Source organism: Oryctolagus cuniculus, chromosome 7 (assembly GCF_051225735.1).
Source record: "Oryctolagus cuniculus isolate XC-2025 breed Fujian yellow rabbit chromosome 7, ASM5122573v1, whole genome shotgun sequence".
In the NCBI taxonomy this organism is placed as follows: domain Eukaryota; kingdom Metazoa; phylum Chordata; class Mammalia; order Lagomorpha; family Leporidae; genus Oryctolagus; species Oryctolagus cuniculus.
In genome coordinates, this window is record NC_142873.1 from 146,097,501 (window position 1) to 146,123,270 (window position 25,770).

General features: G+C 46.9%; 2 protein-coding genes and 1 long non-coding RNA gene across 5 annotated transcripts in view; 1 reads left to right on the forward strand and 2 right to left on the reverse strand.

The window, feature by feature from the left end:
• Positions 1 to 13,654, reverse strand: part of FAM110D (family with sequence similarity 110 member D) — a 38,471-nt gene extending 24,817 nt beyond the window's left edge. Inside the window, exon 1 of the mRNA XM_089301328.1 lies at positions 13,632 to 13,654. The gene's annotated coding sequence lies outside the window, so the exon portion shown is untranslated. The remainder of the gene's footprint in view (positions 1 to 13,631) is intronic.
• PDIK1L (PDLIM1 interacting kinase 1 like) lies at positions 5,653 to 17,763 on the reverse strand. 3 transcript variants are annotated; one of them, XM_089301326.1, is made up of 3 exons: positions 17,224 to 17,763; positions 14,015 to 14,316; positions 5,653 to 9,307 (listed from the first exon to the last, which is right to left on the reverse strand). In XM_089301326.1, exons 2-3 carry the CDS (start codon positions 14,297 to 14,299, stop codon positions 8,567 to 8,569), a joined length of 1,026 nt encoding a protein of 341 aa, XP_089157452.1. In that variant the 5' UTR covers positions 14,300 to 14,316; positions 17,224 to 17,763; the 3' UTR covers positions 5,653 to 8,566. The 3 variants fall into 3 exon arrangements, with proteins under 3 accessions (XP_089157452.1, XP_089157451.1, XP_089157453.1); XM_089301325.1 differs by lacking the exon at positions 17,224 to 17,763 and adding an exon at positions 16,751 to 16,891; XM_089301327.1 differs by lacking the exon at positions 17,224 to 17,763 and adding an exon at positions 16,006 to 16,838.
• A 2,239-nt stretch (positions 17,764 to 20,002) lies between these two features.
• LOC149125786 (uncharacterized) lies at positions 20,003 to 25,757 on the forward strand. Its single transcript, XR_016211219.1, has 2 exons — positions 20,003 to 25,153; positions 25,289 to 25,757. It is a non-coding gene; the product is annotated as an uncharacterized LOC149125786 (long non-coding RNA).
• The last annotated feature ends 13 nt before the right edge of the window (positions 25,758 to 25,770 follow it).

Below are 25,770 nucleotides of genomic sequence, written 5' to 3' on the forward strand. Positions count from 1 at the left end.
CTCCTGGCTTCTGGCTTTGGATTGGCCCAGGTCTGGCTGTTGTGGCCATTTGAGGAGTGAACCAGTAGATGGAAGAGTCTCTCTTCCCTTCTATCTCTGCCTTTCAAACAAATAAATACATCTTTAAAAAAATAAAATCTTTGTTCCTTGGTATGCCTGGTGCCTTTCTTCCTGGCTGTCTCCAAGATTTTTCTTAAGCCACTGCTTGGGACACCTGCATCTCATATGGTTGTGTGTGTGTGTGTGTGTGTGTGTGTGTTTTAAAGATTCATTCATTTACTTGAAAAAGTTACAGAGAGAGGAGAGGAAAAGAGAGAGAGAGAGAGAGAGAGAGAGAGAGAGAGAGAGAGAGAGCTCTTCCATCCGATGGTTCACTCCCCAATTGGCTGCAGCCGCCGGAGCTGCGCTGATCTGAAGCCAGGAGCTTCCTCCGGGTCTCCCACGCAGATGCAGCGGCCCAAGGACTTGGGCCATCTTCTATTGCTTTCCCAGGCCACAGCAGAGCTGGATCCGAAGTGGAGCAGCCATGTCTCAAACTGGCACCCATATGGGATGCTGGTGCTTCAGGCCAGGGCATTAACCCACTGCGCCACAGCGCCGGCCCCAGGGAGTGCTGGTTTGAGTCCTGACTACTCTGTTTCCTACTAATGCATCCTGGGAGACAGTGGATAAGGGTTCAAGTGCTTTGATCCCTGCCACGTATATGGGAGACCTACATGGAGTTCCTGGCACCTGGTTTCAGCCTGGCCTAGCCCTAGCTGTTGTGGGCATTTGGGGAGAACCACTGGATAGAAGATTGATCTCTTTCTGCCTTTGAAATAGATGAAAATAAACATTAACTTTTTTCTTTGCTATTTTACATAATTAATTGGTGTAATTCTAAAATTTGGGGGAGTTGAACTTTTTGGATTTATGATGGTATATTTTGTCTATCTCCACCTCGCTCATCTCCTTCTGAAACTCCAGTTATGCACTTGATGTTATCTCAGGTCACTTGATGTTGTCTCACAGCTCCCTATACTGTTTCTTTCTTTTACTTTTTTTCTCTTTCCTCCATCTTGTATAGCTTCTGTTGCTGTCTTCTGTATTGTCTAACCTGTGCATTTTTCTTTTCTTTTTTTAAAGATTTATTTATTTGAAAGGTAGAATTACAGAGAGGCAGAGGCAGAGTGACAGAGAGGTCTTCCATCTGCTGGTTCACTCCCCAGATGGCCACAATGGCTGGAGCTGGGTCGATTTGAAGCCAAGAGTTAGGAGCTTCTTCCGGGTCTCCCATGTGGGTGCAGGGGCCTAAGCACTTGGGCCATCTTCTACTGCTTTCCCAGGCCACAGCAGAGAGCTGGGTCAGAAGTGGAGCAGCTGGGACTTGAACCAGTGCCCTTATGGGATTCCAGCACTGCAGGTGGCAGTGGCTTTACCCCCTACGCCACAGCACCAGCCCCTAACCTGTGCATTTTTCATCTCAGTAATTATACTTCTCATACATATGGTCTTCTGTATCTGTCCTTACCATGCTCATGCTTTCTTCTGCCTTCAAATGTGAGTGCACCTGGGAACTGAGTTTGTGACATCTTATGTAACATCCTGGAACTATTCATCTGTTATTCCTGGGAACTTCCTCTTTCTGTCATAGACTGCTTTTTCCTGCTTCTTTGCATCCCTGATTTTTTTAATTACTATTTTTAAAGATTTATTTATTCACTTTAGAGGCATAGTTATAGATGGAGAGAGGGAGAGGAAGAGACAGAGAGAGAGGTCTTCCATCTGCTGGTTCACTCCCCAAATGGCTGCAATGGCTGGAGCTGGGCTGATCTGAAGCCAAGAGCCAGAAGCTTCTTCTGGGTCTCCCACACAGGTGTAGGGGCCCAAGCACCAGAGCCATTTTCCACTGCTTTCCCAGACCATCAGAAGGGAGCTGGATCGGAAGTGGAGCAGCACATATAGGATGCTGGTGCTGCAGGCAGAAACTTAACCCACTACACTACAGTGCCAGCCCCTAAACCTTAGGTTTTTAGAGCACTTTAGATTTACAACAAAATTGAATTGAAATTACAGAGAATTCCTCTCTACTCCTGTCCCCACCAATGTTCGCTTCTGATCCAGCTCCCTGCTAATGCGCCTGGAAAAACAGTGGAGGATGGCCCAAGTATTTGGGCCCCTGCCATGTGCGTGGGAGTCCTGGATGTTCTCTGATATGGGATGTTGGCATTGTAGGCAGCAACTTAGCTCACTGTGCCACAATGCTGGCATCTCTTTAAGTATAATTGAGCTTTGCTCTTACACATTAAGTTACTTAGAAGAAAATTATCCTTTGAAGGCTTCTTTTTAAGCCACCTTAGGCAGGTTCAGAATAGCTTTCATTCTTGGCCCTGCTACTAAGACAACCCTGGTGGTGCCCTGTGTATTAGAAATCTTTCCACTCTGGCTGGTGCAAGTACCAGTTATTCTCAGCCCTGTGTGAGCTCCAAGGATTGTTCTTCCTAATCCTGCCAGGTGATCTTTCCTGCTTTCAGGTCAGGGAGTTCCCTCCCGAACAAGTACTCATCACACTCAGCTGGTATCTTAAAGAAAGCTTCCTGCAAGCCTCTGCTGCCTTTCCTGGTTCCTCTCTCGCTGATATCCACCTCGTGAACTGTGGCTTCCCAACTCAGGGCGACTGCCGGGCTTCTCCCCTCCTCCCCGCAGCAGCCTGAAGATTCTCTCGGAGGTAAGTGGAGGGATCACAGGGCTCACCTCACTGGATTCTCTTCTCCCCATGTTTGGCATTCTAGTTGTTTAAGGCAGGAAGAGAAATCTAGGCCCTGTTACTCCGTAACAGCCAGAGCAGAAGCTTTATCCTCTCCAGGCTGGAATTCTCAAGTGCAGCAGAGTTGAGACACTACAGTCTACTCTAGCTCCTGGAGTTTTAGCACCTGATGCTATGCTCGGCCCTTCCTCTTGCAGCTGTGTTTCTGCTGACACCTCTCAATCCCATTGCTAAACCCTCCCTGCCTTTTCCCTGAAGCTAGTGGAGCGGGTGTGTCATTTGAGTATCTGGTGCTTACTAGTACTCCCCTAGTTTCGAGGCATGGTAGTCTATCAGAGAGGCAGCAGACATCCTGAGTTACTATAGGTCATATTATCAATCAAGACAGGGGAAAGAAAACTGAGCGAAGGGGATTGTTACTTAAGAAGTATACTTGTGGAGGGGTGCAGGGCAGACAGGTGGGATATAACTGTAATGGAATATATTTAGCTAGTAATTGTGGTAAAAATGTGTGTCAAGTTAAATAATGAAACAATGAGACTGCCATCTATCTATAGTCCAAATTATCAGTAATGGCCACTCAGAATATTTTCAGGCAAGTCCTCCTCGGGGAGTAGGAAGTAATGACCTATGTTGAGCAGGCATGCCTTTCCACGAGCACCTGCTCCTTCCAGAGCATCCTGACACTTTGAACATGTGAGAAACTATACAACAGTCACACCACTGGCAAAAGGAAGGTAAGGGTCTGATTTCAAAGTCTGCTCCCTTCCCCTCTGCCTCTGCCAACAGCTGCCACAACACTCTCCAGTCTCAATGTGTATTTTTTAAAAAATGAAGTTTTTATTCAAGTACAACATATCTAGAGAAAAGTGTGAACATTTAAAGTACAGCTTGATGAATTTTCACACAGTAAACATACCTGTCTGACCAGCAGATGGATCCAAAAGCAAAGCAACATCAGTCTCTAGAAGTCGCACGCGTGGCCTGCTTTGATTTAGGTATTGTGGCAAAGCAAGCTATCAGCTGCCACCTGCAACACTGGCATCCTAGGTCAGAGCACGGTTTGAGTCTCAGTTTCTCTGCTTCCAGTCCAGCTCCCTATTACTGTGCTTCGGGAAAGCAGCAGCAGATGGCCCAAGTACTTTGGCTCAAGCAAGCCACATGGAAGACCTGGATGGAGCTCCAGGCTCCTGGCTTCAGCCTGGCTGTCACTGCTATTCAGGGAGTGAACCAGCAGATGGAAGATCTTATTCTCTTTCCAATAAAAATAAATCTTAAAAATATATATATATATATATATATATATATATATATATATATATATATATATCAGCTCTGTTCTAGCAAAGCCTGTGCTGTTCCCACCACACCACAATGCCTTTGGTAATATCAAGTTGCCTAACTTCTGCTCAGAACACACCAAGTTTGAAATGCCAGGCTGAACAGGAAATGAAAGAGTGAAGTGGAAGTCAAAAGCCCTGTTTTTTTTTTTTTCTCCAGTTCCCTGCTAACCAATGAAAACTCCTTATAAAGGTGAAAGTACTGCCTTTAAAAGTTGCACTTTGCCTTCCGGGGTGCCCTGTAGGTAGGCGTTACTATCCAACCACAAACCAACTGCATGTTATTACACTGCACTTTGGAGGACGTCTATGATTGGTTGGCCAAGAAAGCAACATTTGAATTTAAAGAAAAAAACCAAAACAACCAAGGGTTACTTCAGTGAGAAAGATAAAGCTGTGTTGGTAGGGAAACCTCCAACTGGAGTCAGAGATTAGGCACTAAAACTCTGTCCTATGGTAAAACCATTATCTTTACAATAACTGGTTGTTATTGCTGTTAAATTTCTTCATCAAGAAATCAGACCTTATTTTAAATAAAATATAAATAAAAGATATATGAAAAGATGTAAAAACATGTGAATGTGCTTTGCAAACTTCAAAGAATTAAAAAATGCTAGTAAATATAGTTTAAAAGCCAATTTGTCAAAAATCCCTTAAATGGAAAGCAAAATTTGCCTGTTTACAAAGGCAGTACCAGGAGGTGGCCGCGACCAAAGTAGCCACAACTTGTGATACCTCCTTCCCTGTCTCGAGATCACACAGTTAGTGTTCCTGTCTTCTATGTACCCCTCTGCTATTGCACTGGGCCACTGAGTACCCAGAAAAAGAAAAGGAGGGGCTGGCACTGTGGCACAGCAAGTTAAGACAATGTCTGTAGTGCCAGCATTCCATATGGGCACTGGTTCAAGTCCAGTCTGCTCTGCTTCTCATCCAGCTCCCTACTAATACACCTGGGAAAGCACTGGAAGATGCCCCAAGTCCTTGGGCCCCTGCACCGACATGGGAGACCTGGAAGAAGCTCCTGGCTTCACACTGGCCCAGCTCTGGCTGTTTCGGCCATTTGGGGAGTGAACTAGTGAATGGAAGATCTTTCCCTGTCTCTCCTCTCTCTCTAATTCTGACCTTCAGAAAAATAAATCTTAAAAAAAAGGCAAAAGTCAGTCATCTGACTTTTTTGGTAGGAAAAACAAAACTATGGTCTCACATTATAGATTGAAAAACAACATCCTCTTCTTAGTACAGTTAATAGCATCATGCTGAGCCTGTGATGTATATTCAGCTGATAACTGAGATCAAATCACCTCAGGCAATTCAAGTTCTAGTACACAAAGCAAACACCAAGGTAGGGCACATTAAAGTCCTAAGGAACTTGAAATGCTGAACTTCTATAACTCAAACATCTTTTTCTCAGCAACAGCTTCTATTTTCGTAAAGTATCATTTAGTAGGTAAATGTAAAAAATACCTTGTTTCAAATTTTAGACCCTCTATTTTATTCTCATGAAATAAAGTACTACAGGACTACTCACAGAGCCACCAAAGCAGCAATATAGAATTTTCAGGGTTCTTTTTGTTGAAACTCACTTTATTAAAAAAAAAAAAAACTGTCATGAACAATAAATTACAATCATTTCCCCCTTTATAAATTCTTCATAAAATATATTTGACAATTTTAAAAGAAAATTTCAAAAGTTGCTTTCATTTCTGAAGTGCTGATGACTTATTTTTTGACCATTTTGTCATGCTGGTGAATTATTTTGTAGCTGCTACAATAGTTTGATTGATAACATTTTACAATTAAAAACAACAACAATAATAACAAAAAAAAAACAGACCAGCAGAAAGAACTATTCTGTGTGCTATTTATCTGACACGTAACACTTCATCATAATGACAAAGCATCCCTTAGCACCAAAAATCTACAGGAACCCCATCTTTCTAAGTGACGACTAGTGCAAAATAACATTCTAGGAACTAACTGTACAACCCCATATTTCAACTGGCCACAGCTGCCTATAAGCTATTTGAAATATTTGGTCTTTTTTTTCAATTAAGACAAATTTCATAAAATACCATAAACCATGGCAAGAGACTCTATGAGGAATAATTGTTTATTGAGTACCTATTATGGGCAAGGCACCGTGAACAAATTCTTACTTTCATTTTTCCTCTAGCGAATACCCAGGAATTCCCAACTATTGATAATCATCTTCTATTTTTTACTCTTGGTTGGAAAATGCCTGTGGCTAAATGCTACTTTTTAATTATTGTTTTATCAACTAACCATTAGTGCTGAGCACACATTAGGTACTTAATAAATACCTCTGAAAAAAGAAGAAAAATAATTTACTATCATTTTGTTTGGTGTCTAGGCTACTTTAGAATATAAGGATCTGAGAAAATTCCAGAAGAAACTTCCTGATCACCTTATACTCTTACCCCCAATGAAAGAATTCCATTTCATAGGCAAAATCTTTTAAAATAAAAGATAATTATTAACAATTTTAAAGGAAAGAAGACTTAAAACTATGTACTGAGGAAACCATTGTTCTAAGAACACAGATATCTGAGGGACAAAAGGGGCCCTGGCAACACCAACTATGACTCTACTGAGTGCCACGTTACTGATGGTTTTCTTACTTTCAGTACCTCAATCTCCTTGAGTTTCTCTGTGTTAAGTCAATTTTGTGATCCTGAGAGCCAATTACCATGAAGTTCCAGTGTATTGCCACCTCTAATTTCCAAAAGCATTCTTCCATTTAATAGCTTGAAAGAGATGCTAAAATTTATGATTTTTTTTTCATTTTAGGAGGCTTTATTTCAAAAAAATCCCTCAGTCTAAATTTTAAACTTCCAGATCAAGTAACACATAGTCCAGAAATTTTACATGCCCCAGTGTTTTGTTTTACCTTCTATTATCTAAACACATTTTAAATAGGGGAAAATGATAGAAATATTCTAGAAGTTGTGTAAGTTCAAAAAAGTTGTGATTATGCAAACTATTGATAATTTCAATATTCTAACACTATTTTGTTTGACTTTTGACCAGAGTCTAGTGCTTTATAAAGAATAACCTAGGTACAATGTTAAATTTAACCTTAAAGGCTAATGTTCTGTGTGAGGAAGGCATTCTTTCCTTAGATTTTTAACTCTCTGCAATTACAAGAAAACAGGAGGCAACCACAGAGTTAAAATTAAACTGACTTCAAGAGGAATAATGGTTTGTTTGGTTTTTGACATAGATACACCAAGTCATTACATTAAAAAATAGTTGATGCTACAATAGTTTATCCATTTACAAAATGTTAGAGGTTTTACCTCTCGCCCAGAAACCAGTGGTCAACATTTAAGACAACCATATCACCGCCATTACTATCTCAAATTAGACAAAAGAAAAATAGCATCAGTGCCAGAATGAAAGGAACTCCAGTGATTTAACAAGGGACAGGCAATGTGAGGGTAGAGCTCATCTGGTGTCTTCAACTTTATAGAGGATTAGATAGTCTTGAAACCAAAATTTAATTTATCAAGTATTATAGTTCAGATATATATTACTGTTCAAAGTTTTCAGAAACAGAAGAATCCTGTGTTCAGATTTGTTCCAGATTTTAGATGCTCAAGTGCAGACATGTCCCAACGCAGTGGTTTTATTAGATGCATGAACACTCAGTTACCTAAAGAAGGTATGACTGAGTCATCAACGTCCTCGTCTACCTGCTACCTAGGATTGCATCACTATCTGAACTCCTGCAGCTACTGGGCACTAGAGAGCTTACAGACACCTCAGTATCTCTGGATCACTTACTTTCTTTTATGTCAATAATGTTAGTTTTAGATCCTCCAAAATGAAGCTGTATGATATTACAAAAATAAAAAAAAAAACTTAGCATGATTTCATTAGAGGGAGGGGACAGGGTAGGAAGGTAAGGGAAGGTTTATTTTTCCATCACTGATTTCACCAGCAAATCTAAAAAACCCAAACCTACATCAAATAATTTAAACAGAAGTGGCATTTCTTCATATGGAATGCAAAATGCACACATTCACATACTCACATATACATAAATATCTACATATATGTTTCCTTTACAAAGCTTCAAAGGCTGCATTACCAGCATGCACACCTCTTCCTCCATGGAAATTCCTAATACTGACGAGGAATGTCTAAAATACTCAGAGACATGTTTCCAGGAAACTGGACTCTCTTCTTGGCTCTTAAGAGAATTTTCCTGCCAAACTTCTACCAATGATCACTAAAAAAAAAATTTACACCCACATTGGTAATACACATTTAAAACATACTAATAAAATGGCCAGCTTGGATTTAAGAAAAATGAGGAAAAAAAAAAAAACACCTCACAATAAAACCTAAACCCTTAGAAGGTGGAGTTCAGCTTTTTGTGTTCTTTTTCAGCCACATAATGTTGCATCACTGTTAAAACAGAAGCAGCATATCATCCGAGATATTTGCAAATAATATGTCACGTTTCCCAGCTGCTGTCTTTAAATGCAATTTGTACTAATCTGAGTTCTAGTTCAAAAGCATCTGGACGATCCTGAGGGTTTGCGGCCAGCATTTCCTTAATGAGTTGCTTCATTCGCCCATTCATAGACTTTTTCTTCACAGGAATGAGAAGTTCCATTTTGGGATTTTCCAGGAGTGCCTCCCCAACAGGCACAATCTCGGTCCCTTGTTTCACATAACTCCCCAAGAGTTCCTTCTTTGTCTCTGTGTCTATGAATGTGATCCTTTCCAACATGGCCCAGATGATAATCCCCAGGGCAAAGATGTCGGCTTTCGCTGTGTAATGTCCTTCCCATACTTCAGGAGCCATGTAGAAATCTGTCCCACATGCTGTGGAAAGGAAACACTTGTTTACGCTGACAGGTTCTTCTGGGTTTTGCCCAGAGGCTGAACAAACTTTACTCAGACCAAAATCCGCCACTTTCAGTGTGGGTTCCAAGTCACTCGTATCCAACCTGCTCTGAGAAATTAGGATGTTATCTGGCTTAAGATCTCGGTGGATGATCTGGTTTTTATGCAAGAAAGCCAGGGCACTGCTCAGCTGAAGCATGAAGCTGGTGTTAGTTTTACGATTGGGTTTCCTGGACAAAAGATACTCATTCATATCTCCTCCATCACAAAAATCCATCACAAACCACAAATAATAGGCGCTTCTGGGATCAAAGGCAATCTCTCCTTTTAATGAAGTCTCTACAAGCTACAAAAGGGGGAAAAAAAAAGATTATAATCAACTGCACCAGTTACCCAATTTAGTTATAGAAGAAGAGTAACTGATCAAAGGTTAAGTCTGCTCTAGTTTTAAGTGGAACCTCCAGGAATATATTATCTGGCCAGTGCTTTCATATGTGCATTTTAATTTCAAACTACTACCTCATCCCTAATGAATATATACCAAATCTCTAAGCCTAGAAGTAAAGTTTTATTTAAAAATAGTTTTATTTGGAAAAGTGTCCAACTGAATGTATCTGTGTCAACGGAGCTAAACTCTGTCATGCACCTAGCTCACAGCTTCATGAAAAGATCAAAATATGGGCAGACAGTACTTTCTAAGTATCTGTTGTATTTGTTCTATTTCAATTGACTAGAAAAAACTGAAGTGTTCTTGAAGAGTGAGTGAACTGATAATTTCACATTTAAATTTACTGGTACTTCCTCTTGCCATTTTTGCTGGGTGGGGGGAGGGAGCCAGGCAGAAGCTAAGAGCACCCCCTTGTCTATCTCCCCCATAGCAGGCAGCAGGAATTACAATGGTTTGTGGAAGTCTATTTTGATGTATTTTCCTTGTTGCATGTGTTTTCCAGTGAGACAGAGAAAAAAATGAAAGAGTAGAAAGGTACAGATCACATAATTATTTACAGGGTACACTGCCACTAAATATGCTTTTCTTTTGTCTTCACCCTCAAAAGCAAACTTCCTAATAGCTTTGACATTGCAGAGTCCCAGCATCCAAAGATTGGTAAATATTTTAGGTTTGACAAGCCACATCAGCTCTCTGTCCCATATTATTCTTCCATTTTAAAAAGTCTAGTTTAACTATCCAAACCATGGGCTTCCGACTGGAAGCTAAGGAAATACAGTGGCCTAGAGGATGTCAGCCATTGGTTCTTTTGCCTAAGTCTCCCAAAGGCTTCCCTGTTCTCTTAAAATACAGTCCCAACTCTTTAACATAAGCTAGGAGGCCTCATGTATTCTGATAGATAACTCTCCCTGCACACTATTTTTCTTTTCTTTCAATCTTTAAAATACTTCATTTTTTTGCTTCAAGACCTTTGTACAGTTTTTTCTGCTTAGGAAGTTTTCCTTACTCAATGATTTGGCCAATGCTGCTGCTGCTTTTTTTTTTTTTTTTTTAAGATTTTATTTATTTGAAAGGCAGAGTTACAGAGAAAGAGAGGGAGGGAGAGACATAGAGGTCTTCCATCCGCTGGTTCACTGCCCAAATGGCAGCAACAGCCAGGACTAAGCAAAGCTGAAACCAGTAGCTTCTTCTGGATCTCTCATGTGGGTGCAGGGTCCAAGCATCTGGGCCATCCTCCACTGCTTCCCCAGGCAAATTAGTAGAGAGCCGGATGAGAAGTAGAGCAGCTGGAAAACGAACCAGCGCCCATATGGGATGCTGCCGCTGCAGGCAGCAGCTTAACCTGCTATATCACAGTACTGGCCCCTAGCTAATGCCTCTTCACCCCACAAATTTTAGTTTAAAAATTTGGTAATTCTTTTAAAAAACATTTATTTGAAATGAAGAGTGAGACACATGCCCAGAGAAAGAGAATTAGAAAGAGGGGGGCCAGCACTATGGTGCAGCAGGCACCTAGCCTGCGACACCAGTATCCCATATGAGCACCAGTTCCAGTCCCGGCTGCTCCACTTCTGATCCAGCTCCCTGCTGGTGCACCTGAGAAAGCACAGGATAGCCCAGGTGCTTGGGTCCCTGCCACCCATGTGGGAGACCCAGATGGAGCTCTAGGATCCTGGGTTCAGCCTGGCCTAGCCCTGGCTGTTGTGGCCATATGGGGATTATACCAGCAGACGGACGATCTGTCTCTCCCTCTCCCTGTGTCACCTGCCTTTCAAATAAATAAATAAATCTTAGACAATAAAAAGAACTTAGTATTGTCAGGTTTCTTTTTATATGTTCCTATGCCATCCTCTACTTCTCACCCATGACACGTTATCACAAGTATACTGGTCATTGAGTTTTATGCATGACACTGTGTCATCTGCTAATTATTTTGTTTTCTTTTAGGTGAGGCTTTTAGGTATCAGGAACTGATTTAATGATTCCAAATGAGAACAAAGAAAAAGATATCTGGAAAAACATGGAAGAAAATTAAAATTTGTATAGAGAATGGAGAAGACCACACATAGGGACTCTGGTCACAATACAGCTTTGTCTTTACTAGTTGTAAACACCTGTTGTCTTTACTAGATGTGAACTCAGACAAGGCACCTGATAATGTGTTCATGAAAGTCTGGTCAACTAAAGAAGTCTGCAGAAAAGATAATTTTAATACCTGCATCTATTACTGAATACTTCTTATGTGTCAAGCATTAGTTTTGCATCATCTTTAAGTCTGACAACTCCCCTGGAGGGTTGAAATCATTATTCTTATTTTATATACATTTGGCCTAGTGGTTAAGAAGAAGTTGGATCAACTGCATCCTATGTTAGAGTCCCTGGGTTCAAGCTCTGGCTCTGCTCCAGCCTTCTGCTAATGGATACTCTGGGAAGCATCAGTTATGACTCAGGCGACTTAACAGCTGTGCCAATATGCCTACACCTCACAAGTGGCTTTAACAGGCTTTTAAAAAGATGTTTTAGATACAAAAACCCCTGAGTCAAGTTACTTCTTAAAACCTTGAAACACCAGCTAATGTCCAGTTACTGTATATTTTTTATATATATATATATATATATATATAAATGGTTGCTGGATCTGTAATCAATATAAAGTTTAAATGTCTGCTTTGTTGGTTCAAGAGTTTATGCATCTTAGTCTGCAAGGCTCAATAAGAGTCTATTTTTAAGAGTAGTTCCAACATTTTCTATCAGTGCAACTTACAAAATAAGCACTTTGTATATAAAGTGCTTAAATAAAGTGAATAAAGGCTTAATGTGTTTTATATTCCCTGTCTTAAGAACGAAAATGTCAGTGCATGCAGTGCTAAGCTATGAATTAAGATTGATATTTGTTCACCATACAACGAAACTTGCAAGTTTCTCTTTTTAAAAGATGTATTTATTTATTTATTTGAAAGGCAGAGTTACAGAGACAGAAGGAGAGACAGAGATCTTCCATCCGCTGGTTCACTCCCCAAGTGGCTGCAACCGCCAGGGCTGTGCCAGGCCAGAAGCCAGTAGCTAGGAGCTTCATCCGGGTTTCACACGTGGGTGCAGGGGCCCAAGTACTCAGGCTATCTTCTGCTGCTTTCCCAGGCGCAATAGCAGGGACCTGGATTGGAAGTGGAGCAGCCAGGACGCAAACCCGTGCCCATACAAGATGCTGGCATTGCAGGCAGTGGCTTAACGCCGGCCCTGAAACTTGCAAGTTTCCAATAACACATTTTTTTCTTTGTTGTTCTTAGTCCAGAAACTTTTGTTCTTTTAAATGGTAAAGTCTGATTTAATTCTGAACTTAGAGACACTCAAGAAAAAGTTGTTTCCAAGAACAACTGTTCCTTTGGCCTTTAGATACGTTTTTTTCTTTTATATGTATTTTAATGTTTATTTAGTTATTTTCACCTACTTGAAAAGCAAGGATAGAGAGAGACAAAGAGAGAGAGAGATTATATCTGCTGTTTCATTCCCCAAATGCTTGCAACAGCCAGGGCTGTGCCAGGCCAAAGCCAGGAGCCTGGAAGTCCACATGTGTCTCCCTTGTGGATGGCAGAGGCCCAAGCACTTGAACCTTCATCTGATGCTTCTAGGATGCATTAGTAAGAAGCTAAATCCAAAGTTGAGTCTCCCAGACTTGAACCAGAACTCCTGTATGGCATCCCATGCAGTGGCTTAACCCACTACGCCACAATGCCCACTCCTCATCAGCTATGTCTTAAGTATTTTTTATATACAGAGAAAATAGAGCCATTAGAGATTTTGATTTGTTTCTTCCACACTTCCTCTTCATGGCCAGAAAAGAGTAATTTGGGAGTTAAGATAGCAAAAGCTTTAGCTGTCGGATATCATTGGTTCAGATCCCAGTTCTGACACTTGGAAGCAAATATGACTTTGGATAAATTAATTACCTATTCTAAGCTTCAGTTTCTTTATTCATCATTTAGTTAATAATAGTACTTTTTTCATACGATTGTTTTAAACTGCCTTTAAAACACTCAGCACAGAGTATGGAATCAAATAGAGGCCCAAATGTTAGCTACTGGCACTATTAATAACATCCAGGTGCTATCCATGTATCAAGAAAATTAACTGGAATTAGTTGTTAATTAAGAAACCACATAGCCCTCTAAAACAGCAAGGGCTTATGTTCAAATCATTGATTTATAAAAGAGATGCTCATTACCTATGGGTGCTCCTATTGGTTGTGGAGTTTCTCCTTTTCTTCTATCATCAGTTCCAAAACAAAGGATTTCCAAGAAGTGAACTTATTAGACTCCAGTCTCAGGCACTTCTCTAGGTCCTATCTTGCCCCATTTCTATAAAGACTGGCAGGTTCCAAGGCACAACAGGTGGCCAGTGTTATTTTTAGGTCTGTGCATCACAAGTTTAAATAAAACCTTGTTTTAAGCAAACATCTACTCAGATCTTGGCAGATCCCTAAGTACTCTGAAGCAGAAAACACCTGTACTTAAAGGGAGATGTTCACCTGACCCTTTCACTCCTCTTCCTGATGACAAATGTTAGTTATGCTCAGATCATGTCTGTTTCCCATTCAGTGACACGTACCTGTAAATAAAGGGAAGAGTTAGAGCCATGGGACATCTTCTGCACCATCCCATCTTTCTGTAGGATGCATTCCTCCAAGTGAATCACATTTGGGTGTTGGCTCTTGATGCTGCTTAGTGCCCAGAACTCACGAAGAGCCAGTTCAACATTTTCAGGTGCATGGCATCGAATTTTCTTCACTGCCACCCGAGCAGAGGTCTTTCTGATGACTGCTTCATACACGACACCGTAACTGCCTCGGCCTACCTCCCGTATTAGATCGTACTTTGGCTGGCTACTCACCATCTTCGAGGCCGAGGTTTCTGGAAAAAAAAAAAACAATAAAATTTTTTGAAATGAGGTACATCTACTAGTTTCTATTTTTTTCTCTTATGTATTATTCAGTTGTCTGTCTCTTTGTCTGCAGTGTCTGAATGATATTTACATATACCTTGGGCAAATATAATTTTAATAATACTAAAGCTAACAATTATAGTACTTACCACTATCAAGAACTGTTTCAAGCACTTTATGATATTAAAATCCCTTAATTCTCATAATTCCAGCAGGTACTAGTATGGTCATTTTGGAGATGAATCAACTAAAGCACAGAGAGGTTAAGGGACATGCCTAAGGTCAAACAGCTAGTAACTGGCAGAGTTGGGATTTGAAACCAGGCCAGCTGGCTCAGACAGCCAGTTTTGTTTTGTTTTGTTTTTTGACAGGCAGAGTTAGAGAGAGAGAGAGAGAGAGAGAGAGAGAGAGAGAGAGAGAGAGAGAGAGAGAGAGAGAGAAAGGTCTTCTTTCCGTTGGTTCACCCCCTAAATGGCCGCTACGGCAGGTGCACAGCGCCGATCCGAAGCCAGGAGCCAGGTGCTTCCTCCTGGTCTCCCATGTAGGTGCAAGGCCCAAGCACTTGGGCCATCCTCCACTGCCTTCCCGGGCCACAGAAGAGAGCTGGACTGGAAGAGGAGCAACCGGGACAGAATCTGGCGCCCCAACAGCCACAGTTTTAACCACTGCTGAACACTAATTCTTTTGTGAATTTCTTGAAAACATCATTGTTAAAAATAAATCCCAAAAACTCAGCATTCTTACTGAACATGAAAAAGCAAACAAGGAAGCAAAATCCCAGCTCCTTGAGGCTGACTCACATATAAAAGGTCAGAAAAACAGTAAAAACAAAAAATCCTCAGTTAGAAATATAAACACCTGGCTTGTGCTCAAGGACTGAAGTGAATCAATCAGAATGGAAAATGTTTAAATGTCTTTGTGATTTAAAAGTATTTGGCCAAAGCATATATGTTCATATTTTAATTCTTCTTATGTTATTTTCTCACAAAATAAATGAAAAATATTCCTTTATAAAGAAAGTAAGCTACTTAAAAAACAGGTATCTTTTTGTTAACAATATTCAGTTCTACATTTTTTTAAAAGAGACTTTTTACTGTATTTATTTGAAAGGCAGAATGACAGAGAGAAAAGGAGAGCCAGATCTTCCATCCTGTAGTTCACTCCCCAAATACCTGCACTGGCCAGGTCAAGGCCAAGAGCCTGGAACCCCATCCAGGTAACCCATGTTGAGTGTTAGGGGCCCGATTATTTGGATCATCACCCTCTGCCTTCCCAGGTCCATTAGCAGGAAGCTGGTTGGTAAGCAGAGTATTTGGAACTGGAACTGGCGCTCAGATATGGAATGCCGGCATGCAGGCCGCGGCTGGCCCCTAGTGCAAGGTCATTTTGTCCACCAAAACTATCTCACATACCAAATGGGCCCTCTGACGGAGTTCTTCGGAATTCAACTTACTAAAGTGATTTAAAGGCAGAAGCAGAGGCCCTACAGGAATGCTCACGCATTGGACAGAGAAGGCGCAAGCGTGCCTCCTCGCTCTGCAGAAATTTCCAAGACTCAGGAACAAATTCTCACGTTTCGGTTGCCACCATGGGCAAGAAAAGTCCCGCGGGACTGCGCAGTGTCCATGCTGTGCACACAGGCCCTGGAACCCGCGCACCTGGGGGCTGCTGCTCTCAGTGCCTGGGCTAGCCTTCGTCACGTCACGGAAGCGGGTTCGGAGGTGCAGGCAGTCCCACTTCTCCATTGGACAGCTGCCTTTCAAACCCCGCTGCGGCGTCTGAGCGTCCGGTTTCTGCCACGACTCCGCGCCCCAAGTCCCCAGCAGACACCCCTTCCTGCCAGTCACCGCCCGCCGCAAGGCGGTCCCACACCTCTCGGGCTGACAGGACCCCTGGAAAGAGCACCTGCCCGAGTAAGGCGGAGGGAGGCGGCTCTGGATCCAAACACAACGGGGATGCGACCCCGAGCGCCCGAGGACTGCGCTTCCCGGCTCACCCCCGCGCGGGCACGCGGGCCGGCCAGGCCATGCACCTGCCGGTGCCGGGGAAGGGCCGGCCGGGGCCAGAGGTGTTGCCGGACGCGGCGCCTCAGGCCGCGCTCATTGGCCAGGTATCAGGCCCTCCCCCTCCAAGGCCGCCATCGGACGGAAGCCTGAGGGGCTCCCCCTGAGGCCCTTCACCCCGAGGGCCAGCCCCGCCGCCGCCTCAGCTGCCCGGGGCTGAGCGCTGACGGCTGGGGCCTGGGTGGGGGCCCTGGCGAGAGAGGAGGCCGCGGCCGGGGCCGCCGGCCTGAGGGCAGGGCCTTCCCGGGGCGGGCTCCGCTGACAGGTCTGCGACAGGCCTCCCGGGGAGGGCGGCACGCTGCAGCAAGGCCTCTGTGCCACGCCGCAGGGCCAGCTTTACCTCAGGGCAGCCGCCGCCGCTTCTCTCTCGCGCGGGCTCTGCAGGCCGCCATTATCGGGCAGCTCGCGCCTCCGCCGCCGCGGCCGCCAGTCAGAGGGCGGCGCGCGCCCCCGTGGTGCGCGGACACACCCCCCGGCGCCGGCCCCGCCCCCCGCGCCGGCCCCGCCCCCCTCCGGCTTTCCGTAGCGCGAGCCGGGCGCGCGCCCCTGCGCCTCTCCGCAGCCTGCGCGGAGTCCTGGGTGCGGGAGTTGCGCGCGCTGCGGAGCGCACCACTGGAGCCCCTCCCCGCAGGGGTGGCCGGGCCCGGGCGCGCGGCGGGCACCCACGCCCGGGCTCGCTCGCCGGGCAGCTGCAGAGGGCGCGGACCGCCCCCGGCCCCCGGAGGCTCTGCCGCCGCGGGTCCAGGGCTCGGCGGTGCGCGCGCGTCGAGCCGCAGCCTCCCCGCCCCCGCCCCGCTCCGCCCCGGGTCCTACCGAGCCGCGGGCTGGTGTGCGGGGGTCGCTGGGGACGGACGCCTGGAGCATCTTCTTCGTCGCGGGCCCAGGATGCCTGCAGGACGCGGAGCACTGCGGCGAGCCCGCGAGGAGGCGCGGCCCGAGCTGGGAGGCCTGGCGTCCGCCCGGCCGGGAGAGAGGCTGCACCTTTTGTCCGAGTCACTGAGCCAGGACTGCGGGCGCTGCAGTTGCCGGGGCGGCGGCGGCGGTGCGGGGCTGGGTGCGATCATCTGGGAAGACGCCGTCCCCTGCCCCGCCGAGCGGTGGTATCTCCCTTAAAGAAGCCGGCGCCTCATTGTTCTCAGGCCGCGGGGAGTCGGGGCGCACTGCCCGGCGCGGGCAGCCGGGGTCTGCGGCGTCCGCCGCTGTGCCCGGAGTGCTCCCGGTGGAGAGGGGCCGGGGTCCCGCCGGGAGGGCGCGCGGGGAGAGGTCGCGGACCCAGCCAGACAGGCCGGGGAGGATGGCGAAGGCCGCCGTTCTCTCTGACAGATCGGTCAGGGGCGCCTCAGCCTCCCGGGCGGGTGGGCGGGCCGCCCCGCAGCTGTCAGTCAGCTCGGCGGGAGCGCAGGTCCCGCAGGCCCGGGGCCAGCCGGCCCTCTGGTGCGCCGCGGGAGCAGCGCGCACCCTCCAGCCCGCGTGGGTCGGCGGTGGCCGGCGCTGCGGGTGCCGTGGAAGGCGGGCTGCGGAGTGTCGCTGTGCGCCAGGGCCAGGCCGGTTCATTTCCTCGCCTTCCTTAATGGGCCGGCTCCCGAGAGTGGAACTGGGTTAGGGCTTTGGAAGATTTGCTTATTTGAAAAGCAGGGTGACAGAGGAGAGAGATCATGTATCCACTGGTTCACGCCCCAGTAGTCAAGGCTTGGCTAGGAGAAAGCCGGGAGCTGGCTTTCTCCATCCTAGTGTTCATGTGGGTGGCGGAGGCCCAAGGACTTGGGCTGTCTTCCCGCTGCCTTCCGGGCCCGTTAGCAGGAAGCTGGATGGGAAACAAAGCATTCAGGCCTTGAACGCTGTCTTTATAGAAATATTCTCCCAAAATCCTAACCAAACCCCACAAGGGGAGGCTTTGTCTCCAGCTCGGTGTTTTTTTTAAGATTTATTTTATCTATTTGAAAGAGTCACAGAGGGAGGTAAAGACACACAGAGAGAAGTCTTGCATCCATTGGTTCACTCCCCAGATGGCCACAATGGCCGAAACTGAGTGAGCCAGGAGTTTCTTCTGGGACCCCCATGTGGGGGTTGCTCTCTCAGGTGCATTAGCAGGGAGTGCATTGGAAGTGGAGCAGCGCCCATATGGGATGCTGTGGGCTGGGGCTTTAACCCACTGTGCCACAGGGTGGGGCCCTCCAGCTCCAGGTTTGATGGGACAAACCTCTGCCTATTTGGCCAGAAGATACCTGCCTTGAATACCCACTCCCTTGGGATTCACAAGCCTGCTTTCCTCTAAAAAGGAAATTGCTGACCTCAGATTTGTGTCTTAAATGCCAGCTAAGCATGATTTTTTAGCAGTTGGCTGTGAGTACTGATGTCAGCAAGACTTGTTTCTCCACGCTGGAAACTGGAGGGAAAATAGAGAAGGCTCTGTGTGGACAGCTGCCTGCCTGCTGTTTGTTTTCTGTTACTTGAAAGGCAGAGCGACAGAGATCTCTCCCCGCAAATGCCCGCACTAGTCAGGCGTGTGCCAGACTGAAACCGGGAGCCTGAAATTAATCTGGGTCTCCCACACAGATGGCAGAGACCTGATGGTGGTGCCATCACCTGCTGCCTGCCAGGGTACACACTAGCAGAGACCTGGGATCGGGAATGCAACTGGAACTAGAACCCAAGCACTCCACTGTGGGACGCGGGTGTCCCTAGTGGCGTCTTACCTGCTGTGCACAACACCTGCCCCACCTGTTGAGTTATCAGCGTGGCTTTATCCTTTTGAGTCAGTCATTGAATATCACGGGGTCCTCCCTACAGGGGCTGGCTACAAAATAGATTTGAAATTCACCTCCTTGGGGCTGACATTGTGGTTCATATCCCCGCTGCTCCATTTCTGATCTCTGCTGGTGGCCTGGGAAAAGCAGCAGAGCATGTCCTGAGTGCCTGGGCCCCTGCACCCGTGTGGGAGACCTAGATGAAGCTCCTGGCTTCTACCAGGCCCAGCCCTGGCCGTTGTGGCCATCTGGGGAGTGAACCAGCAGATGGAGGATCTCTGTCTCTGTCTCTCTCTCTCTGTAACTCTGATTTCAAGTAATTTAATAAGTCTTTTAAAAAAGTGAAAGAAAAGTTGGAATGTAGAAGAGGGCGGTGTGTCTGAAGAAGGAAATTCACCTCCCTGCCAGGAGAGGCTGGCTGAAGTCTGTGAGGTGGGTTGGGGTCTGGGGGGCTTCGATAACTTGGGGGGCCCTCTCTAGGAGAGATTACAAAATGACCTAGTGAACACTTAGCTGAGGTATTGCAAAAGTGTTCATAGGAGGGCTGGTACTGTGGCGCAGTGGGTAAAGCCGCCAGCTGCAGTGCCGGCATCCCGTATGGGTGTTGGTCCAAGTCCCGGCTGCTCCACTTCTGATCCAGCTCCCTGCTAATGCACCTGGGAAAGCAGTGGAAGATGGCCCAAGTCCTTGGGCCCCTGTACGCATGTGGGAGACCTGGAAGAAGCTCCTGGCTTCGGATCAGCATAGCTCTGGCCATTGCGGCCATCTGGGGTGTGAACCAGTGGATGGGAGACTGACTCTCCATGCCCTCCTCTCTCTAACTGTCTTTCAAATAAAATAATTAAATCTTTTTTTTTTTTTTTTTTTTAAAGAAGTGCCCATAGGGGAGGTCTGGTAGGTCCAAGCTTTGCTAGCTTCCGGTCAGTCCATCACTGCTCACTGCGTCCTCATTGCCATGGCCACTCCTGCCAGATTCAGGATTCTCAAACATGGGGACCTGCTCTGTGATTGTCTCTGCAGCTTCCTCAATCGGATACAGCACCAGAATACACCAAAGCCAGCGTTCTCATACATAGGCTGTTGGAGAGCGGGCAAAGTGACGTGTCACCAAGGAAATTTGGCAAGATGGAGCCATATTACATACCTATTTGCCTATCATTCTGGTAACCCTAGGTCAAATCTTAATCCTGGTGATAGATACAGCACAAAGCTGTATGCACAAGACGATTCCTTGTGACATTAATGAATAGCTAAAGATCAGAAATTGCCTACACGTGTAGTAACAGCTGGTTGAACATGTTCGGCATATACACAGGATGGAGTCCTGCAGAAAGTTTCCGACACGTGCTAACACACGTGTGCTAATAGAGTGATGCTCATTAGCGGTTGGTGACATCATGAGGTGCGTAGTGGTGTGTGTAGTGTGCCGTCTGTGTCAGTAATATGGAGGTATGCACACACACTCAGTGCTTGTCCTTTAGGGATAGCCTGGGGGACTGGTGCTGTAGTGCGGTGAAGTGCCTGGGTCTGAGACCCCACTACACCTCCAGTCCAGCCTTCTGCCAGTGTGCTCTCTGGGAGGCAGCAGGGATGGCTCAAGTACATGAGCCCCGCCACCCACACAGGAGCCCTGCGTTGGGTTCCTGGCTCCTGGCTCCAACCTGTGTTGTAGGCATGTGAGGAATGAACCAGCAGGTGGGAGATCTTTCCCTCTGTGTGTCTGCCTTTCAGATAAGTAAATAACCTTTTAAAAAAAGATAAACTAGAAGAATTGTGTATGTGGGGTGGAAATGAGACTTCTCTGTATGCACTTTATTATGTAGCTACTGTTTGGAGACATTGCAGATGTTTTGCATACTTATAAAAATTCGATAAAAATAATGCATTTAATTAAAAAAATTTTTAAAAAGGGGGAGGGGAGCATTGTGGTGCACAGTTCTCCATTATCCCATATTGAGGTGCTGGTTTGAGTCCTAGCTCTCTGCCTGCAGTTCAGCTCCCTGCTAATGCGCCTGGGAAGGAAGCAGAAGGTGGCACAAGTACCTGGGCCCCTGCCACCCACGTGGAAGACCAGGATGGAGTTCCTGGCTCCTGACTGTGACCTGGCCTAGACCTAGCTGTTGCAACCATGTGGGGAGTAACCAGTAGAGAGACAATCTCTCTGTCTCCCTCTCTCTCTTTTTTAAAAAGATTTTCTTACTTTATTTGAAAGGCAGAGTTATATATAGAGAGAGCAGCAGAGAGAGAGAGAGAGACGTCTTCCAACTGCTGTTTCACTCCCCAAATGGCTGCAGTGGCCAGAGCAGGGCTGATCTGAATCCAGGAGCATCTTCTGGGTTTCCCACGAGGGTGCAGGGCCCCAAGCACGTGGGCCATCTTCTACTTTCCCAGGCCATAGCAGAGAGCTGGATGGGAAGTGGAGCAGCCAGGACTCGAACTGGCACCCATATGGGATACCGGCACTGCAGGCAATGGCCTCACCTGCTACGCCACAGCACTGGCTCCTCTCACTTTCAAATAAATAAATCCATAAAAAAGGAAAGGAGGCAATGAACCATGTGCATGTCAGATTGGTGACGTGATTACACAGAGGAAGCCTTGTCAAATGGTTTCGGAAGTATTTTGATTCTACCTCCCTAGCAGGCTGATGTCCAAGGACAGCTAAAACTTAATAGAAACACACGATTCGTGTTCACTACCCTTGTTAGTAATAATACTGATGCTGCTACTTATAAAATTATTTGAGACAGAGAGAGGGTTCCCATCCCCTGTTTCCCTCCCCAGATGCACATGATGGCTGGGGCTGGGCTGGAGCCCGGAGCCGTGTAGGTGGCAGGAACCCGATTCCTTGAGCCGTCATGGCTACCTCCCAGGGTCTGCACAGGAACTCTGATGCAGGTACAGGTGTTTTAACTGGAGGCTTACTGCTAGGCTAAATAGCCCAATATTGCCATTTTGAAAGTGTGGTATGAAGTTGAAGCAAATAATTATGTTAATGGTATTAGGAAATAAGATTTTCAGTGTATGACAAAAAGAGTTACAAGTGTGAAAAGTTTAGGATAAATAGATCTGAATTTGATACTAGTATGAAATAGGTGTTTTTAAAGATGTATTTTCTAGCTGTGCTGGAAAGAGGTAGAAGGAATGACCAAATACCTAGTAAGGAACACTTAGATCTGGCCTCTGAATACCATTTCCCAATTTAAAAAATTAAAAATAGGACAAAGACAATCTGGGCTGCTTTGATACATGACTGTCTGCAGATCTGGAGCAGGAAATAGGAGCCCGGGTTATTTTGTGCCTGGAAGCCAGGAAGCTGTCACACCTAGTGGAGTCTTGTGAAGATGACCCCAGGGGGCTGGCGTTATCACAAAGCAGCTTAAGTTGCTGCCTTTGATGCTGGAGTCCCGGCTGCTCTGCTTCCAATCCAGCTCCCTGCTAATGCGACTGGGAAAGAGGTAGAAGATGGCCCAAGTACTTGAGCCCCCACCCCCACGTGGGAGACCCATAAGAGGCTCCTGGATCTTGGCTTCAGCCTGCCCCTGCTCTGGCTGTTGTGGCCGTTTGGGGAGTGAACCAACAGATGGAAGAGCTCTCTTAATTTGTTACTCTCTGTGTGTCTTTCAAATAAAATGAAAATAAACAAAAAGGTTTTTTTTTTTTTTTTAGATTTATTTTATTTATTTGAAAGCATTACAGAGAGAGGCAGAGATAGAGAGAGACATCTTCCATCCACTGGTTCACTCCCCAGATGGCTGCAATGGCTAGAGCTGATGAGAAACCAGGAGCCAGGAGCTTCTTCCCGGTCTCCCACGTAGGTGCAGGACTTGGGCCATCGTCTATTGCTTTCCCAGGCCATAACAGGGAGCTGGATTGGAAGAGGAGCAGCTGGGACTAGAACCAGAGCCTGTATGGGATGCTGGCGCTTCAGGCCAGGATGTTAACCCCCTGTGCCACAGCGCCGGCCCCACAAAAAGTTTTCAAAAAGAAAAATAGCTTGGCCGGCGCCACGGCTCCCTAGGCTAATCCTCCGCCTTGCAGTGCCAACACACCGGGTTCTAGTCCCAGTCGGGGTGCTGGATTCTGTCCCGGTTGCCCCTCTTCCAGGCCAGCTCTCTGCTGTGGCCAGGGAGTGCAGTGGAGGATAGCCCAAGTGCTTGGGCCCTGCACCCCATGGGAGACCAGGATAAGTACCTGGCTCCTGCCATTGGACCAGCACGGTGTGCCGGCCGCGGCGGCCATTGGAGGGTGAACCAACGGCAAAGGAAGACCTTTCTCTCTGTCTCTCTCACTGTCCACTCTGCCTGTCCAAAAAAAAAAAAAAAAAAAAAAAAAATAGCTTGTATATCTTTAAGAGAGGGGCATAATGTTCTCCATGAACCATCCTTGCCTAAAAATAAAGAGGAGACAGGGAAAGAATCGGGCTAGTGTTGTGGCCTAGCAGGTGAGGCCGCTGCCTGCAACGCTGGCCTCCCACATCCCCAGCTGCACAAAAGACCAAAACAGAAGGGGAGCTTGGAAAATGTTGATCGATTCTGAGACCTAGTGCTGGGTGCATGGGATTCATTGTACCACGGTTCTTTTGTGTGCGTTTAGTGTTTCTGTAATGAAAGTTCAACAATCACGCTCAAGAAATGAAACGCAGGTTTAGAACAGGAATGAGGAGGGATGTAGCAGTTCTGCCCTCTGGTGGCAAACTCCATTAGTGCAGCCGCTGCCCCAGCCTAACAGATGCGGGTCTGAATTCGGAGTCGACTGTTCGAGTGATGATTCTAGCACAGCATTTGACAGCTGAAGAAGCTGAGCTGTGGCGGGGCTTAACCACCCAAGTTCCTAGTTCCTTGGTGGAGAGAAGCCTCCTGGAGCCTTTGCACCCAGATCCCTAACTCCTTAAATCCCTGCCATTCTGGAGCTGAGCCAAGAAATCACGGGGCCCCCCCAAGATTATCAGGGAGCAGGGGCCACCTTCGCAGCACAGCAGGTTAAGCCACTGCCTGTGGTGCCAGCATCCCATAAGAACACCAGCTGGAACCCCAGCTGCCCCACTCCCAATCCAGCTCCCTTTAACGGCCTGGGGGGAAAGCAGAGATGACTCAAGTGCTTGGGCCCCTGCACACACATAGGAGACCTGGATGGAGTTCCTGACTTCTGGCTTCAGCCTGTCCCAACCCTGGCATTGTGGCCACTTGGGCACGTTCTCTCTCTCTCTCTCTCTCTCTCTCTCTCTCCCTCCCTCCCTCCCTTCCTTCCTTCCTTCCTCTCTCTCTCTCTCTCTTAGCTCTGCCTTTCAAATAAATAAATCTTTTTTTAAAGGTTATCAGGGAGCAATTTCAACTATAAACTATAGAGAAAAAACTATAAATAGATACTATGACTAGAAATAAAGAATAGATAATGTCTGTATTATCTGTTGTGCCAGGAAGGGTCCTAGTGGTGTCTTTGGTGGCACTGAGACCAGCCGAGGCAGCTGGATGTTAATACCCAGCTCCAAAACTCCTGCCCAGGCTCCAAGAGCTGCCTGGAGGGCCCCATCTGAGAACCAGGGGCTGTAGGGAAAGGCCCCAAGGGCATTCCAGGCTGAGCAATCACTCAGTTCAGCTCTGAGATGTTGAAGCGGGGGCTCCCTGTGACTTCCTGTCCCCTCTGGATGCATCGGGTTGCGAGGGCAGAAACACAATTCAAACCGACTTTAAAGCGGTGTTGGTTCATGAGTCTTTCATGAGAAGAATGGAGAAGGGAGGGTTAGCTTCAGGAGAGGTTTGGTTCAGCAGCTCACATGGCATCAAAGATTCAGTTTCTTCCTGTTTTGTTTTTTAAGATTTATTTAGGGGCCGCTGGGGCTGGAGGCACTGGACCATCCACGTGAGCCACTAAGTCAGCAGGAAGAGCATGGTCAAGGGCGTGCTGCCGTGGCCCTGCTGAGGCCCAGTGCGTCTCAGCTGAAGGCAGTGGTGGAGCAGGGCCCCAGCTTTGCCTTCTTTCTGCCCATGCTGCAGGTGGGCATGGGGTGCTGCTCATCTCCGTGATGGGGTGGGCACGGGGCGCTGCTCATCTCCATGCCACGCACGCACACGCATGCCACACTGGGCCCCTCCACAGCCTGGCCACGGGCCTGGTGTTCATCCCGGCAGGATGGCACCCAGAAGCCTGGCTCCCACCTGCGCTGCCGCCTGCCCACCCAGACCCAGGAGCTGCACCTACCTCCTGCACACAGCTCTCCCTGAAGCTTCCAGAGCCCAGGCTGCTGTCTCCTGGACTGGGCCCAGGGCCCAGCTGCTGCCCCAACTGTGACTGCTGGTGAGTGGGGGCCAGCACAAGGCCCATAAAGTCAGAACTGGACAGTCCCAGGGGTGGCTCATGGTGCCTGGGGACAAGCTGCAGGTCCACTGAGCAATAGGCCAAACGAGGGGCCAGGGCCAGCCTCTGTCCCAGGGCATTCCCAAAGGACCAGAGATGCCCCACCTCCTCCCAATGCACCAGCACCCCCACCTTCCATGAGGCCCTGGTCTCCCTGGTGACCTCAGGGCCCAGACCTGGTGGCCACTGAGAGGGCGCCAGGCCCACATGGGCACCAGGCCCTGCAAACATTCTCCCCCAGCAGTGATGGGCACAG

What these genes read in the sequence shown, in the direction of transcription:
- PDIK1L (XM_089301326.1), bottom strand. Translation starts at nt 14,299, where the DNA reads ATGGTGAGTAGCCAGCCAAAGTACGATCTAATACGGGAGGTAGGCCGA. An exon ending in ACTCTTCCCTTTATTTACAG is followed by an intron (nt 9,308 to 14,014) that starts GTACGTGTCACT and finishes CCCCTTTTGTAG; the next exon opens with CTTGTAGAGACTTCATTAAA.